The sequence below is a fragment of the Mustela putorius genome, unplaced genomic scaffold (genome assembly GCF_011764305.1).
Source record: "Mustela putorius furo isolate JIRA1106 unplaced genomic scaffold, ASM1176430v1.1 tig00000174_pilon_pilon_pilon, whole genome shotgun sequence".
Classification (NCBI taxonomy): domain Eukaryota; kingdom Metazoa; phylum Chordata; class Mammalia; order Carnivora; family Mustelidae; genus Mustela; species Mustela putorius.
The window spans coordinates 42489874-42508160 of NW_025421304.1; the positions used below are offsets into that span (position 1 = coordinate 42489874).

The 18287-nt window shown below is 55.1% G+C and overlaps 1 protein-coding gene across 2 annotated transcripts in view; it reads right to left on the bottom strand.

The window, feature by feature from the left end:
* Positions 1-18287, bottom strand: part of ZCCHC14 (zinc finger CCHC-type containing 14) — a 53608-nt gene that overhangs the window by 15408 nt on the left and 19913 nt on the right. For both annotated transcript variants that reach the window (XM_045076402.1, XM_045076401.1), the window contains exons 2-3: positions 15795-15918; positions 6044-6117 (exon numbers count right to left, since the gene is read on the bottom strand). In XM_045076402.1, coding sequence (XP_044932337.1) covers positions 6044-6117; positions 15795-15918 — 198 coding nt within the window. The remainder of the gene's footprint in view (positions 1-6043; positions 6118-15794; positions 15919-18287) is intronic.

The window sequence follows — 18287 nt, forward strand, 5'->3', positions numbered from 1 at the left end:
CCACCAAGGAGACACTGGCCCGACGCGTGACGGCGCGGTGGCCTCCTGTCCTTTGTACCCGTTCCAACAGCTACACAGCCTCACTAAGCCGGACTTATAAATGCCCTAAATATACACAAAAATCAAAACGTACCCCAGACAGACACCCAGGACTACAGCACGCTACATCTCAGTCCTCTGACTCACTGGTCAGCTCCATCCCCCACGTCCCTACTGGCACCCGACTCGGGCGTGCAGAGCAGAATGCTCTCGCCGCATGGGGAGAAGCTCGGCCAGAGGCCCGGCGGCCTACGGCTCCTGCCGCACCTTGGCCGTGAGCCGGCAGCCCAGTGCCTGAAAACCCAGCACCAGCCGCGGAGAGCTCAAGGCAGCCAGGCAGAAACACAGACGCTGGGGGGAGAAGAAAAGCGTTTTAGAAAACTCAGAGCTATCGTTCATATTCTCAGGGATCTAAGAGAAGAAAACCATCCCCAAGAACAGGATGCTACGAGGAAAGAATTGTCAGAGAACAAGTATTCTTTGAAATCAAAACCAGGACAGGAGTGAAAAATCCCACTGATGAAGGGGGGAGATAACAGAGTCCTCCATCGAGTAGATCAGAACATCAAAGGGGAAGAAAACAAAGAAATCAAACAAAGGACCAGGCGTGAGATCCAGCATGCAGAGAGCAGGAGTCCCAAAGCAAGGACAAGAGAGACACAGCGCACAGGAAATCAACGAGGAGGGCGCGGACCGGGACCCTCGACTACGGACGTGAGCTTTCAGGTTAAAAGGGACCACCGAGTCCCAGCACAGTGACGGAGACAGACCTGCAGCCAAGCACGGGTGAGCGGCACGCAAACACCCAGGACCGAGGAAACGGGCACGAGTGCCCGAGCTCAGGATCAGTAGGCGGGAAGGCAGCAGAGCTCTCGGGCCCCGAGGAAGAGCGGCGCCCAGCTCCGCCGGTGCTCTCGGTCACACTCGGGGAGGGCGAGGTAGGAGGCACAGGCACACAGGGAAGGCCTCACAGGCGGACCCTCCCCAGTGCCCTTTCCAAGCAGCTACCAGACAGAGGACGACAGAAGACCTGAGAACAGAGGATGGTGCCTGTAAGGAGGGGCGGGTCACATGGGTGGGGATGAGGGGCAGATCTGGGGCTCACCAAGGACCATCGGAGCACGTGGCAGCAGAACCATAGCTCTGAGACGGAGCCAACAGGGCTCCGGGCCTGTCAGAGCACAAGATGGGGGATTCGCAGATCATCATAGGACTTTTGGAGCAAAGTCCTTTTTAAGTACTTGTTCCCAAGCAAGAGACAAACCGGCAAACACAAAGAGACGACTGGAGGGAAAGCCTGAGCGCACACCTTGCGGCTCCAGGATCAGCAATTCTCCCACAGCACACGGACACCACAGAGCCACACCACAGAGCCACCGGAGTGCGCGTCCCGACACTTGCCAGCTGCTCAAGGCCACGTTCACAGGATTACCGGGCTCTGAACTCTGCGAGAACAGCTGATGAAAAGGACTCCTCTCTGCTAATGGCAGTAAGATATTCAGAGCACATAAGATTATCTTGAAAAGAAAAAATAAATCTTTCAAGGAAAAGACAGAGCACTAAAGGAAACATGAATGCCTGGGCTCTTAGGAAAGAATGCTTCTCATCAGCCGGGTTCTACAGTTCCTTCGACGCTGCCGACATGCTGCAGTCTAGGAGGAGGCGCCGTAAGGGTCTGCACTCATCTTCTGGTCTTTTCCCTCTCTGTCCTTCACTTTGAACGAGAAATCTTTTTATTAAAGTTTTTTTTTTTTTCCAACGGTTTCCAGTTTTTCAACAGTGAATATGGGAAAACAGGTAAAACGTGGACATTCCCCACGCATGTCTGTACGCGCAAGACTTTGCATTTGGGCTCCTTGCACGCTGAGATCTGACCCCTCAGGAGCCAAGAAGGAGCAGCTCCAATGCCAGTGAAAACCCACCAACCGCACGGAAGCGAGCCGGAAGCACGGACGCCCGTGTGCGGTACCTGCCAGCATACCAGAGCATCTCCCTTCCGCTACAAGAGAAGCCTCTCATTTGTATCCTGGAAAACACTGGTCCATAAGGAGGGGAACTAGAGATAAACGGGCCTGAGGAAGGTGGGCAGGGCCACCGGGCCCCCCAGAGCCCGGGAAGCCGGCAGGCACGGTTTCTCCGAGTCTCCGTCCGTAGCCAGCACGGCCGTCCCGCCGCGGCCCAGAATGGCGTTTGATGGCTCCGGTCCTGGAAGGGTAGCTGTTTGTTTCCACATAGAAAAGACACCTCCCTTAAAGGACAACTTATATAATGTTCATTTGTTGGGATTCTGTGGACAAAAGGCAAGGCTTAATCCTCAGGTAACTATTTTTTTTAAATTTTACTGATTGATAACAGACCATAAGCCACACCCACCTAAAGGGCATAGAGTGCTAAATCTAGGCCTGTGTCTGTGTCCAGGAAACCACCACTCCCATCACAATCGTGTCCCACACCCCCAGGAAGCCACTGTGTGCCTTCTGTCGCTGGACACAGTCTGCCTTTCCTAGTTTTATGTAAATGGGCCCACACCATACATTTTTTTGGCAAAAGGTCTGGTTTTTTCACACAGTGTCTGTAATCATCTGAGTTTTCTCCACACTGCTCGTGTGTAACACTGGCTCAGAGCTCTCCGCTCCGGGCGGTCCCTCCGCGGTATTTCTGGAACCGCCGCGCTGATCCGTTCTCCTGAGGACGGCCACTCAGGGTGGTCCACATTCAAGTGGTGTGAACGGTCGCACACAAGTCTCTGTGTGACCCAGTGCGTCAGTACCTGCTGGTGGGACTAATGGGACATACTTCAGGGAAACGTTTAGCTTTTTATAAAACTCCCAGACAGCTCTGCAACGAGGCCGCAGCCAGAGCACAGCGTCGGCCGCTGGAGAGGGCCCAGCTTGACCATGTGCACCCCCGCCAGCAGCCCGCCGGCCCAGGGTCCCCAGCTCGGCCATCCCGCAGGCACGCTGTGGCGTCCCCCTGTGCCTCTCACGGTCATCCTGCTGCTGGCGAGGGGGGCCCAACATCCGCTCGGGTGGGAAGGCACCCTCTGAACACTCTCTGCTAAGGTGTCGGTCAAATCTTCGGCTCATTTTTTACCCGGTTGCTCTCTCATTACCAAGGGGTCAGAGTTCTTCGTTTGGGATGAAAATTGTCGAGCACAAAATGTGCAAATACCTCCCAGACTGCACCCTGCTCGGCCATGTCCCGGCCTTTAGAGGAGCAAGTCTGACACTTGATCAAAGCTCGCTTGTTCCTGTTGCTCTTCGTGGGTCATGCTCTGGGTACTGGAGCAAAGGGACCTCTGCAGAGCCACAGTCTTGCATGCTTTCTTCCAGAACTTTCATCGTCTTAGGTTGCACATTTCGCACTATGATCGGTTCTGACTTAGTTTACTACGTGAGGTGAGAGGTCTGGCCAAGGGTTCCGGAGCCATTTGTTGAAAAGACTGTCCTTTCTTCCTTGAACCGCGTGCACATCAGTCGGCCACTGACCTGCGGGTCTAACTCTGGACTCTCTCCGACCCGCTCACAGGTGGCCCATGCTCACAGCGACCCGACACACCAGTGTCCCCGGAGTCTGATGGCGAGTCTCCAAGACAGGCAATGGGCAGCCTCCAACTTAATCCTTCTTCTCAAAATTGTTTCGACTGCCCTCTCGTTCCTTCCGTATGTATTTTAGGGCTAGCTTGTTCATTTCTAAGACAGAAAAATCGTACTGGGGCTTATTTTTAAGGGGAGTCATTTCAGACGACAGCAGGTGGGGGAGAAGGGTGGGCTCGACGCTGTGCTCTCTCCGGAGCGTGGCGCTGGCAGCACTTGGCGGGCCACCCGCACTTACACTCCCGAAGGTGCACAGCCCCGAGGAGTCTCCCTTCCTTGCGTGACAGGAGTCCCCAGCCTGACCCGTGTACTACAGCCACAAGCAGCTTCCCACCAGCCCCCCACAAAACAAGCACATAGTTTCAGCTGCGTAAATGAACAGTGTTACTACTGTAATAACAAAGTAACAATCTTTTTAAAGGCTGATCCTATCTTTCCTTTGTGCCTGGAGTTACCATTCAACAAAAACATGGTTTGGGCTGGGAATCCCTGAGGGCACATCAAGTTAGTACTCCAAAGGGCACCTGGGTGGCTCAGTCGGTTGAGTGTCCGACTCTTGATTTCAGCTCAGGCCACCATCTCAGTGGCTGAGCCCCAGGCCTGGCTCCGTGCTGAACGCACGGTCTGCTTGAGATTCCCTCTCTCTCTCTCCCTCTGCCCCTCCTCCCACTCATTTGCTCTCTCAAATAAATAAGCAAAATCTTTTTAAAAAGTACCCCCAAAAGAAAAAAAGTTTGGACTTCTAGAGGAGAGAAGAATTCTCACTTTCCAAAATACGAAAATACTTCTGTCAGTTATCGCTTCAAGAAAAGTAAGATCTGCAGATAACCGAAGCTTTGGCTTTAAGTCTCAGAACATGCTGGCTCACCTGCCGGGGCAGAAGGGTCTTCAACCACACACCTCCGCCCCGGGTGACAGCGTTGACACCAGGCCACACTCCTGAGTCTGGCGCTGCAAGCTCAGGGCTCCAGGCTCCTTTTGCCGAGGACTCAGGGCACCATGCCCCGTTCTCATCAGCCTGCTGTCTCCCCATTCCTGACCATAACTTCATCTCCTCCTAAGAGGCATGAGAGACCACAAGAGACCAAGCGTCTATCCTGCCAAAGCTCACATCTTCAAAGAGAAGCTACAAGGTAGTCACATTAGCCACAGTCACCACATCTCACATTGTACAAGCCCAGACTGTGGGCCCACAGACGGGGCCGGGTCAAAGCCCGGCAAGACCAGATGGGCTGAGTGGGGCCCAGCCCCCAGAATGGCTCAGGCCTGTGGAGGTGGTGACCGCGAGGGGAGGCCCAGACATGAGATGCAGAGCGTGGCGGAGGGGACCAATATGCTTGGGGTCCCGGATACCCACAAGGCTCCCACCCCTCTGAGGCCTTGAAGATATCAGGAATCCAAGGTTCTCCAGGTGCTGAGACCTGGGTGCTGGTCCCAAGTTTCGACAGCCTGCAAGCTTTCCCGTACATTCTGAAGACACAGGCACGGTGAACAGGGCTTCTCACAATGCGGTCCCCCTCAGGAATCAAATGAAGAGGTTATCCTTTCGGTGGCAAAAGTACTTGAAGTATTTTGATGCAGCCATACATTTGGAAAGTCAGTGAACCACACACGGGATCGGACCACGGACACTGGGTACGAACCAGAAGCTGATTCCTGAGAACCCTCCCTGGGAGCGCAGGAAGCAGTGCTCCTTATCACTCAGGGTTCAGGCCGGCGCACAGTCAAAGGACAGCCTCACGCCACGGGACAGCCGTGGAACCGAACCCCGGGGGATGGTCAGCCAGGATACATTTTCCAGCTTCCTCCGCAGCTAAGTAGAATCAAGAAACTAAGTTTTGGTCAACAAAACATAAGTGGAAATGTCTAGTGGCCGCTTTTTTCTCTCTTAAAAGAATAAGTAAAGTTTTCCCTCCTCTTCATCCTGTGTCTTGCTACCTGGAATTCAAACGTGAAGACCAGCGCCCTGGCTGCTCCCCTGGACCACGAAGCTGAGGGCGCACACCCCAGGGGTGTCAAAGCACTCGATGGCGGGGAGCCCCGGCCCGCAAGGACGCCACGGAGCCTGGCTCCCGGCCCCCTGTGAGGCCGACAAGCCACGCTTCCTGCGGACCTCCAATCCAAAACCACAGTGTGTCTCCATTGTCACACAGTGTCTTTGCGTCAGCCAACTCTGGTGACCAGCCAGCGGCAGCTGAACACACGAGTCCAGACACCCTCAGCACACAGGTGGGAGGCGGCTCGCTCGGGACCCAGGCCCGGCTTTCTGCGTCCCCGGCACGGGCACCGGCACTGGCTTGGCAAGACGGCCTGCCTTCCACTCAGACCATTCTAAGTGTCTGCTCAGAGCAAATGTCTCCTTCCTGCCCCTTAGAGGAGAAAAGGGGAAAAAAAACTCGGCATCTTACCTCAAAGGAACATTCAACGTTTCTATCATTTTTTTTGTGTGATAATCCCTTCAGGTCTATCTTTTCGACACTCACTGTAAAAGAAAACAACAACAAACAAGATTATAAAAATGAAATCAAACCTTGAAGTACACATTCGTTAGCATTTGACATTTTAGCAATTTTCAAAACGAGGCTTCGGACGCCGGCACCGCTGGCTCTCCTCTGCCGAGGCTCGCTGGGGGCAGCTGGAGAGGGAAGCAGACGGTCGTCACTCGCAGGAATGGGGGTGGCAGGGACAATGGGTCGGGCATCAAAACAAATCACAGAGAAGGAAGAGCAGCGTCCTGGGAAAGAGAGCAGGAGGGGCCCGCAGCGCTGCGGCACAGACCCCGGCGATGAGGGCAGACCAGGGGATCTGCTCCAACTTCACCAAAACTCCCCCGCACAGCATCTCGGGGGGAGCTTCCTGTCCCCAGCGATGGCGTCACCGTCCCATAACCGTGCAGGCAGCCCGCAAGGCAGCGGCGGCAGGGGGCACTGGTGCCGGCGGACGTGAACCACCGCCAGCATGGACCTGGCCGCCTCCGGCAGCCCCTCAGAACTTCTCGAAGGGTGCGAACAAGTTCTCCGGCACTTAGATTGGGGTGAAAGCGCAAACGCCTGAGCACAAACTCCCGCTGAACAGAGAACCGCCCCTTACAAAGGTGGTGCGGGCTCCCAGCTGCCCAGCCACACTGGGGTGTGCACGTAATGACAACGTCTCTCACGTGCTAAGGGAACAGATTCCCGCCGCGTCTACACTGTCTGTGGACATGGGCAGTCGAGCCACCCCGTACGGCCACGGAGGACAGCCCACCACAGACCAGGCGCTTCAGAACGTGCATGTGACACACGTCCTGCTCCATGTCAGTGCTCCCGGTCCCAGATAACCCTGGGCCACGGACTACAGAGAGTCCCACGGACCTTCCAAATCTAACTGTCCAAGCACCCAGCAGGACCCCTGAAACCATGAAGCTCCATGTCCTGCAGACAGCTGGCATCCCGGCCTGCCAGGCCAGCGTCTCCCAAGGTCTTCCCCGAGAATGCCGGCGCTCTACGGCATTCAAGGACACGCCTCGAAAGCCTCACGGTCAAGCAGCTCAGAGGCAAAATCCCAAGACTTCCTGGGAGACTGGGCACAACGGAATCCTAGAGGCTCCTGCAGTCCTGAAGACACAAGTCTGTTCTTATTCACCAGTTTTTTGGGCCACAGAACTCTTTATTCCCTACCGTGTACACAACTCCCAGAACGACAGACAGCTCTGAGCAACGCGCTCCAGGGAAGGTTCTAACCCTGCCATGCCCAACACTGCAGCTGCTAACCACACGTGACTCTTTATGCGTGTATTAATTACAACCGAACAGAATTAAAAATCTAATTCTCGGGTTGTGCTTTTCTCAGCCTAAGTGCTCCACAGCCAGATGTGGCCAGTGGCCACCGTGCCGCGCAGCAGACATGGAACATTCCATCACCGGCGAGACTTCCCCTGGACAGCGCAGGCGAAGCGGCGCTGGCAGACGGGAGGCTGCCCTGGGCCTGTCTGTGTACATGGCTCTGCTGGCGCACGACCGCACCATTTGTTTACGTATCGTCAGTGGCTGCCGTCCGCCCGCGACAGCAGAGCCCGGCTGCTGTGCCAGAAACCCCATGCCTCCCAAAGCCAAAAATATTCACTATCTGGACCTGTGCGGAAAAATGTGCAATCTTTGTCTAAAACCAACAGTTGTTTGCTCACCGACATGTCCTATCAGATTCCCACTGTGCACAAGGTCAAATTCCTGGGGCTGGGAACAGAGCGGCGACCGTGACAGATGGGTCCTTGCACGCACAGAGGTTACTGGCTGTTTTGGAGAAGACCCTTTACCTGCTAAACTCTTCTCTCCTAGGTCTCCCTAACTCTGTAAAGTCGCATCGAGGTCAATATGCATCCTGGGAGATACAAGAACCCACTCGGTTTTAAGTATTTTAAGCTTAAAATAGCACCTTACAGGAAGGAATTACTCTTAAGAAAAAAAAAAAAAGGTGTTTGTTTCCTTTCTGGAAAAACAAAGAACACACATTTCGAGGTTGCACACCTCCCTGTTTTCACTCAGTGAAACCACTCGCTGTTCCTGTCTGGCTTCCTCCATCAGACTGTCAGCAAATAAATAGCTTTTATGTTTTCCCAATCCATATTTTTTTAAAACTGACCCACAGCAACATCACTCTAATCCAGATCTTCCCCTTTTTGTTAACAACAGAATATATGAAGTCAATGAACACAGAAAAATGTCGTCAGCATTTTCCCTGCCACGAGACAGCGATGTGAACCTAAATGTCCCAGGACGGGATAATATTAGGATTTATGAAAAAAAAAGTCAAGAGAGAAAACCCCAACTGGACTGAAGGCGGAAGTGACTCATCTTTGGACAGGAGAGCATGGAAAGCAGATGAACGCTATTCAGCCGTCTGCAAGGAACCCAGGCATCTGGAACTCCACGGCTCCAGTCTGGGAGGCCTGGCCAGGACGGCGGCCGAAGCGAGCCACACAATGGGCCGGCGCCACCACCCCACCTGTGGGCTGTGTGTATGGCTCGGGTGCCAGGCACCGCGGGGGGCTCTGCTCTTCCGCCCGCAGGGGACTTGTCCCCGTGGAGGCACGTGTGGTCGCACGGGCCCTGCAGTGTTTGCGGGGGCAAGAGTGGCTAGTGTGGAGCTGTGGGGCCTGTCATTAGGCTTCAAAGATGGTGAAGCCGCTTCTCAATTCTGGAGCTCACGTTAAAGACCACGATTTCAAGAACAAAAACATGGGGGCACCTGGGTGGCTCAGTGGGTTAAAGACTGTGCCTTTGGCTCAGGTCGTCATCTCAGGGTCCTGGGATCGAGCCCCGCATCGGGCTCTCTGCTCAGCGGGGAGCCTGCTTCCCCCTCTCTCTCTGCCTCTCTGCCTACTTGTGATCTCTGTCTGTCAAATAAATAAATAAAATCTTAAAAAAAAAACAAAAACAAAAACATGAAAGAGCTTGTAATATTAATTAAGAAATTACAAAGCGTATGTGTGACATGGCTAGAGTCATTTAAAATACAAAAGAAAGTTGAAAAATAAGTTACCAAAGCTGACAAGAATCACTGTGCGTGGTGGTGGAAGTACGAGTAGTTTATCCCAAATTCCCATCATGCAGTTTCATGATTTTAAAGGGCACTTGTTCCCATATGCACGCAAACATCTGCCCATGACCCACTTCTCTCCTGAAGGACAGTGACCCCTGCCTCACGCTGCGCCGGTCAGTCCCTCAGAGGGTCATCCAACTGGCACAGAGAAGTCTCGTGATTTTCTGAAGAGTGCAAACGGCCACGGCAGGTGCAGGGGCCGGAAATCGATCCACAGGGCAGGGACAGGGATTCGCATGGCGCACGGAGACTCCCCGAGAGACGGGCCGCAGCCAGAGGCGCACTGGGAAGGTGGAGCAGGCAGGGGGGCTCCTGTGCAAACAGGCGAGGGTCTGGACTGCACACAGGCACGTCTTTCAAGGACTGATGGGGCCCAGGCAAGGGCAGCCGAGTCCAGGCCGGCCTGCTCACTCGTGCTGAACTGAGAGAGCAAAGCGGGCGGGCGGTCTCCTTTCAAGACCGTTAGTTTCAACTTCACTCTTCTCTCATTCACGGCACACGCCAGCAATCCGCCTCCGGTCCCGCAAGTCAGACCGCACGGCCTTCAATAAAACATCTAATTCCACCCAACGACCACTTTTATAATTGGATCAATACCTAATTTCAAAAACCAGCGTGCTGATGTAATTGGAAAAGGCAGGAGGGAATTTGCGTGGGAAGGAAGGACACGGGCATTGCTCGAGCGGTCCAAGCCAGGGGTTCGAAACATCCTGAAACAGGACTGTGCATCTGAATGGGGGAGGGGGCTGGTGAAAAGTCGCTGATCGTTTCGGGCTGAGCCAGACCCTAAGTTCTCTCAGCCAGCAGCGACAAAACCAGGACCAGAAACACTCTTGGGATTGCAGTCCTGGGAGTTCCCAGTCCAGACTGCTCTAAAGGTCACCCCAAGCATCTTCAAGTGATTTACGAAAGCTGCGATGTCCCGGACATGTTGATCTCAGACGCCTACGGTAAGAGTTTCAGTGTGTCCCACGAACGAGTCACTCCTCTGGGACATCTTCCTTCCTACCTCCGCTCTTCTGGGGAAACGGAGCGGCCGACACTTTCCTGCCATGGATCCTTTACTGGGTTTCGATCAAGTAAATCTTCCGTCGAACAGTTTAATTTCAATGTGCCCCACATAGGAAACCACTTCAAAACCTACCCAGACGACGCTACAAGCCATCACAGTCAGGACTGCGGGAGAAGACGCAAGAGCAGCCCCCGCACAAACGCTACCTTCTCCCGAGTCTTACCCAGAAGGATTCAGCGTCTTCTTACTTAAAGAAACGGAACCAGAATAATTTAAGATGCTTCCTACTTAGGGGCACCAGGGTGGCTCAGTGGGTTAAGCCTCTGCCTTCAGCTCAGGTCACGATCCCAGAGTCCTGGGACTGCGTCCTGCACTGGGATCCTCGCTCAGCAGGAGCTGGCCTTGCCCGCTCCTTACGCCTGCCGCTCCCCCTGCTTGTGTGCTAATAAACACGGTCTTTTTTTTTTTAAGATTTTATTTATTTACTTGACAGAGATCACAAGTAGGCAGAGAGGCAGGCAGGGAGAGAGGAGGAAGCAGGCTCCCTGCCGAGCAGAGAGCCTGATGCGGGACTCGATCCCAGGACCCTGGGATCATGACCTGAGCCGAAGGCAGCGGCTTAACCCACTGAGCCACCCAGGCACCCCTAATAAATACAGTCTTTAAAAAAAAAAGATGCTTCCTGCTTAAATTTTTAACTAAGATCTAGTTTTCATCTAAAAACTGTAAAACTATATTCTTAAAAGTCTCAGCTGAGTAATAATGTTCCTCAAATACCGACGGGCGTCTCCCTTCCGTCTGATTGTCCGGGTTAGTGGGGGTCATTTTCAGAAGCGGCTTTTCAGCTCCTGCTAAAACCGGAGCCTCCGCTACTTGCCGATCAGCCTGCGCTGCCTCCTCTCCACTACCTTCCTAGGACCCATCACCTTATATTTAAGATTTCCCTGATTTGTTTTTGACTTTTTTTAATCATCTAGCTACATTGCATTGATTGGCTTGTGAATTCTCCAAAAACATAAACAGGAACCCGAGTAGTGCATCACGTGATCTGGAAAACGTGACGCTGACACAAGGCACGCGTCAAGCAGCACGACAGGAAACGAACACACGCATCTTCTACTTGAAGGGTTAGTGATACGGCACTTGAACCTAAGGGCCCAAGGAGTTTTCACTTATTTAAATATTAGGGCAAACATTTTATGCAGCATTAGTATGTGCTAGGGACAGCACTAACCAAAAGTGACACAAAACTTAGAAAGTTCACAGCAGTGACATGTGAGCTGGACTTCAAAGGGAAGAGCCCATCCGGGCAGAGGGACGTGGTGATCAAGGCCCAGGCAGGACAGTGCAGGGCGTCTAAGGAAGTTTGTTCATGGCTAGAGCCACCAATTCAGAGGAGTGACAAGAGACCAGAGCAGGGACACGAGGACAGGATGAGGCCAGACCACAAACCCCACAGCAGGCCTCCTCCAGGCAGGTCAAGGTAAGCACGTGGGCTCTGCTGTCAGATGGGTTCTGTTAGAGACGAGACACCTTCCAGCTTAGTGACCTTGGGCAGTTACTGGATCCCTGAACAAAAGGAAGACTGGTCCCTACTTCACGGGCCTGTGTGACACCAACGAGGTGCACACACACACGGAGGGGCACCTTATGCTGTTCAGTGCGGGGAGCCCTGTGACAAGCTTCCTACGTAAGGACACTGTGGTCCAGCTGTAGTGCAGGTCCCTGCTAGGGGACGGAGTGGACAGGAGAACCCACAGGTGGCAGAGGGGCCAGAGGCCTGAATCAGGACGGCGGCCGCAGCGACAGCCCGCAGAACCAGACCTGCCGGGGCTCTGAGGACGCGTCTGCTCGTGTGGGGCAGCGAGCTGGGGCGGCCCTGCAGGTGCGGCTCCCAACGCCTGAAGGTCGGCAACAATCGCATATACTGGAAACTACGGGAGGGATGGGTCCATTCTGGACACATGTGCAGAAGCGCCAGTGGGCCACCTTGATGGAAATATTCACAGGGATTTGGAGTCCCGGGCAAGGGACAGAGATCGCTCCGTCTTTGACAGATCACTCCGATCTCAAAGTCATCAGCGGCACAGAAGACACTCGAACAGAGTGCAAGTGCGCGCCGGCAAGGAGCCCTGACCGCACCGGCGTTTCGGCGCAGACAGAGGGGATTTCGCAGGAAACGAGCAGACGAAGAGGCAGGAGAACCAGGATGTGCGCTACCAGGGGAGCAACAGAGCAGGCCGCCCCAGCGCTTCTGGAGGCACGATGGTCCGTGGTTTCAAAATGGAAAGAAACCAAGAGAGGACAGAGTGGTGGTGGTGGGGGGGGGAGAGTCAGCCAAGCGAAGACGAAGGCTGACCGGTCGTGACCTCTCATGACCGCCAGAGAGAGGAGGGCGCTACAGTTGGGGTGCGGGGCTCACAGGTCTCAGAGCACCACCTGCTCCTCCCAGAGCCCGCAGCGGGGGCACTGCAGGCACACACAGCAGGGACACAACCGCAGCAGACAGGACAGGCAGGGGGGCGGGGCCGCTGCAGGGGACCTCTGCACAATGCGTCACGGCCGGCTGTGGGACAGCACCTCGTCTGCGGCCTGTACCCACTTCCAAGGTGTAAATACTCCTGCAGCGGCTGATTTCCAGCCATCCACGGATTATCAAGAGGCTAAAAGCCTTGACCTTGCTGGTGAGCACGCACTGGCCTCGGTACAGCCCTGAGCACGCGGCAAGTTCTTGTGCCCCTCATCAAGCGGTCAGCTGGGAGTTCAAGGTAAGGCCTGAAAAGTTACAGATGCGCAGCTCTGGATGCTTCCCCGACGGAGACACGGACAGAGCTGCTTTTGAAAGAAGCCGTTGTGGGATGGTCAGCTGGGCTGCTCCTCTCCAAGTCACCCTGTCTTCAGGGGACAAAGAACCGTCACTCAAACAACTTTGTTCTGCGCTTCAGATGAAGCTTGTTGGCTGAGGAAGGCTGCAAACAACCAGTCTTCAAAAAAGTAATGGTGCAAGCAAATAGCAAAAAAGGCTACAGGACAACTTACTTTAAAATGGACCAAAAAATGCAATGTCTTAAAAAAAAAAAAGGCGAAGTCTTCATGAATGGAGAGACAGCTAAGGGAAGAAGCAGGTAAAATACAATAAAATCATGGGATCCGGAAGACAGGGGTTCACTGTAAAATCCTCTGAACTTTACTGTAGGTTTCAAAGTCTTAATAAAATGTTGAAAGAGTGAATGGACAAAGTTACCCAAACGCTTCCACTGCAAACGCACCTTCAGTCTCCGGTGCCGCCCCAGCAAGGCAGCCAACCACTAGTCTAGAAGCCAGGTTTTACTGCCACGCCTCTTACCAGAACCCCTACTCCAATTCTCCGTGGTGGACAAGACCTGATGTTACCCTGTGTCTCAACGCTGCTACACGACCAACACAAAACCACAACGGCACCCAACAAAAAGCATTTATTTAGGGGAAAAAATCCCAGCTTTAACTCCTCATATGATAAACACCTACAGGTATAACCTACATACACAGAAGCTCCTAGGAATCCCGAAGTGCTAGGAATGACAGAGGTCTGGAGAGTGGTCTGCGGCGTCATTACGCTTCCTGCCATACTCAGTCTCGCACGGGGGTAACTCGGAAACATACCTCCTCCGACCCAAAAGCCCAGCTACAGGACCCCTCCCACCACTCCTTGCGCGGACAGCGTCACCGGAAGTGGCTTCGACCCCGTCTTGCTCGTGACCGGCGTCCCCTGCGCGTCCGCGCAGTGGGCCGCGATACGTGGGTCTGGGGGGAGCTCTGAGCTCTCCGAGGGCAGGCGGTGCCGCCTGCCGGTCGAGGAGTTCAGGCCCACACCTGCTACTGAAGCCGCACGCCGGCAACTACTGTCCTCGTCCCTCTACCGCCGTGCTTGAAACTCCGCCCAGTGAAGAGCACAGGGACGGGCGACCGCCGCCTTGAGCGCCACCCGGCGAGAGCAGTCAGACTCCGGGGATCCCGGTGCTGTCCCCTGAACTTTCACACCTCGGTCCAACCTCTCTCTTCGCTGAGGACTTCCAAAGAAGCAGGGAAAAATCAAACCCCAAGTGGAATACAGAAAAGACAGCAAGAAAACTCTAGAGGAGTAACACTCGCAGTGACTTCAGGCTTTGCCAAGAGCGACCGCCCAGGCCCGGCAGAGCACCACGAGAAGCGTGACTAAGAAAACCAACCTCACGTGCTCGCCAAATTCCGGGCAGAAGAAACTTCTTACTTAGAACCACTCCATGGAGAATACGGAGGACAACTCACAACCCTGGCCCGCCAGGCTCGGTTCGCCGCAGCTGCTGCCAACCCGGCTCACCCACGGGCTCTCGTCCCACGGCTCGCGGACAGGGGAAGGACCGAGGGAACAGTCCCGCATCTTGCGCTTATATTTAGAAGACAGAATGAGGGGGTCCTGGTAATCATGTCTCAAGGAGAAAGCACTGTGCGGAAGAGGAAGCCTTTCCCCCGACACCAAGAGGATGCAGGTCCCACGCTGGACAGTCGAGGGACAAAGGACCCTGTGCCCCAGGGCGACGTGTCTAAGGGAGAAGGGCAAGAGCAATGTCGGGGGAGAAGAGTCCCCAAGCCTGCGTGACAACTACCCACCCGGGAGGGCGTCCTCTCAACGGCGTCGCGTCTTCTCACCGGCGGCCCCACCCCGGAGCTGAGCTCCAAGGACTCGGTTTCAGTTTCCAGCGCGCGCTTCCTCACACGGGCACAGGGCAGCAGTGCGGAGGCTAACCGGGACCTGAGGCTGGGACGTCCGGCTCTGTGATCTCGTCACAGTGGGGCTTTACGTTGAAAACGAAGCATTAACGAGGCACCCGTGCGGCACACTGTGCCCAAGACCCGGACAAACGGAGAACAGAGGCCAGGGAGGGTGGGAGTGAGTGGCCTCCAGTGCCCCAGGCCTCCTGATCCCAGGGCCCAGGTGGGGCCACCTCGGCCCTCACGAGCCCCACGCGTCACCGACACTCAGCCTACACTGTATGGTAACTGAGATGCTGTGACTGTCCCACCAGCCCAGGAACCAAGGAGACTCAGCCTCGTGTGACATGTGCCCTCGGTCATCCCCAGAGCCGCGCTGCCCGGGAGGGTGGCCATGACCCACGCAGAGCTATCGCGCTGCCACTGGAAAGGAAATACAGATAAAATGCCAGGTCCCTGGTTGCATGAGGCACATTTCAAGTGCTCAAAAGGCACATGTGGCTGACGGCAACAGACTCAGTACCGCGAAAGAACGTCCCGGGTCTCCGCAGAAAGTTCCGCAGAACAGTGCTGCTCTGGAACCTAGGACTTCTGTGGCGCGAGGCAGAGAGGACGGTGTGGCCGCCTCCGTTTTTCCCCCGAGAAAACACCCGTGTCTGAGACTTTCACAGCAGAGGAATGTGCACATATTATGTGCAGCACGTAGAGAAACCTGACTAAAAAACACCGCGGCTGAGGAAAGCTCTCCAAGTCTTTAACCAAAGAGCATCACAAACATCTGTGCTCCCCGGCCCGGTGCACCGCCTCCCCCAGAGCCCTCACACCGACGCGCTCACCTTTGGCGTGTTTCCCCACAGTCCTCTTGGGCGGCGAGTCCTCCGTGCAGTGGACCGACGTGTGGAGTGCGCTCTCCAGGCTGGCGCCCGCGCTGCCCATCGGGGCCTCGGTTCTCGGCGTCACCTGGAAGGACAAGGGAACTCCTATTTTCTTCCATCCGGTCCGTGGGCAATGACTGCGCTCCTGGGAGTAAGAGGCTTCTGACAGTTTCCATTTTCACGTAAAACATGCATATAACAATTTTACATAAACACTTTTTCTATAAAATGCCACTCACACGATAGCATCACGATAACCGTTCCCTGACACGATAATGTAACAATTAGCACTCCCTGCCGAAGACAACAACGTCACCGTCTCCTGCTCACCGCTGAGATTTACAGCCAGCCAGGCGGAGAGCCCGTCGCGGCGGGGCCTGCCGCTGCCTCGCGTGCCCGCTCGGGGCAGGTGGAGTCTCACACTCCGTGAGTTATAGACCTCCTCCACCTGATCCCAAACCTTCTCTCTCATTTCTTCAGATCAAAGAGTTCCCTATAAAATTAATTGTGCAGCTGGACCTAACGCTGTCCTGTAAATCTTGAACAAGTCACAAAATGCTCTGAAAGAGCAGTCAAGAAGAGACTGCAACTCGACCGACATGGGGTACACATTCTACACATCCTAACGCACCACAACCCCACGTCTAGGAATCCGTCCCACAAAGTTCCCACACATGAGACGAGTCCGGGGCGAGGGGTGCTCACGGCAGCAGCTTCTGCGAGGAGGAGGGCGGAAAGCCCCGAAACAGCTGCGCACAGAGCTGCGGCCACACGGAGGCCGGCAGGTGCCCGGGCGCTCTGCGGCACCCCGCCACGCTCACGCAGGCTGCCCCGACCCCCGCTCTCTGCCCGTGCGCAGCGCAACTCGAACACACGCTGGGAGCAGATGGCAGGCGGCCAGCCACGGTGACCCCGGAGAAGACACGAGACCCCCGGAGCCGGGGCGGGGGCAAGAACCTCCATGTTTCCTTCTTAACAAGGATCAGCAGCTAGAAAGTTTACAGCCAACATTCATCTAGTACTTGTAAGACTGAAAGTGGCCAATGCTTGGACTTCCTCACAGTCACAATTCAGTATGTAAAAACTTCAAAGGAAAGTTAAGACTTTAAAGTTTATCAAGAGAGGTGTGAGTCTGAGAGGGTGAGAAACACTGAGCTACACACGAGGAGAGGCAAGGTCTGCAGATGAGGAGCGTGACTGCTGGTCTCCATCCTGATGTGGTTGCGGGGGACGCGTGCCTCGCGGGCCCCTGGTTGTCATCCGTGGCTTTGCTCCCTGGAAGGCACGGGGCGGCCGGTCGGAGCCTGGGAGCCCAGTGCGGGCACGGAGGGCCAGGACAGCAGAGGCAGAGAGCCAGCAGGAGGGGCCGGATAGGCCGCCAGCCTGCAGCGCCGCGACAGCAGCGTCCTGCGGGCACCCGGCGAGCCCCTCTCCTCCCAACCACCCGGCACGGCCGAGCCACGGCAGGAAGCCTCCCCACATGCACACAGCACAGGAACGGCAGGTCCTACGCCACACAAGAAAAGCCGCCCAGCACAGTCTACTTAAATGTGGAAGTTCATATATCCCAAGGAAATAAATCCTAACCATCCACGACTCCTCTAAAAAGTCAATTTTTCAGATAACATTACCAAGATGTTATCAAGACAGTTAAAATTTTAAATTACTTTTGTCATTTAACTAAATTGGATTATTTCCCTCACATCTGGCAAGGTTTCATCCAAAGGTCTGAGTATTGCAAAAATGAACTTCTTTCCTATGAAATAAGGTAACAGAAGCAACAGTCACAAGTAATTACAGAAAGAGCAAGGTTCCTAGTTTCAAACGGGAGCTTTTACTTTGGGAAAACAGCCCAGGAGGTTAACATTCTCACTCCTGGAGGAACGTGAGCATAGCGGAGGCCAGCGGGTCTGGCCTGGCCCACACGAGCCTCCAGCTCCCGGGGCTGCCCTGGGAAGCACGGCGGAGTCCTTGCCCGCAGGACAGCGAGGCTGAGCTGTCTGGACAACCAACCACGAAAGCGCTGGCCCCACCGGTGACAAACCGGTCCCGCACAAACACAGGCGCACACCGACGCCCACCGAAAGCGCTCCAACCAGCCCCAAACAGAAAACCAGCCTCTGTGGGGTAGAAGCAGGGGTGGGGATAGAGGGGAGCCCAGCCAGGACGCCAACCACAAGCACAGCCTACGAGGTGCGGACAGCTGCATGGGACAGGTGGTTCTCAACCCTGATGCGTGCGGAACCCCCGAGGTCGGGCACGAGTGCGGGTCCCCCACCGCCAACCATCAGCACTTCCAGAGCAGAGCGGGACAGCGGCGTTCTTCTGTCTCGTGCACCAGACGCCTCGGCCTGGGTGTGAAGCACCGGAGGCCCGTGGTCTGGTCAGCCCCTGTGAGGACCAGGTGTCAGCGGTGCGGGCAGGAAGCGCGTCCTTCCGTGGGCTGACGGGGAA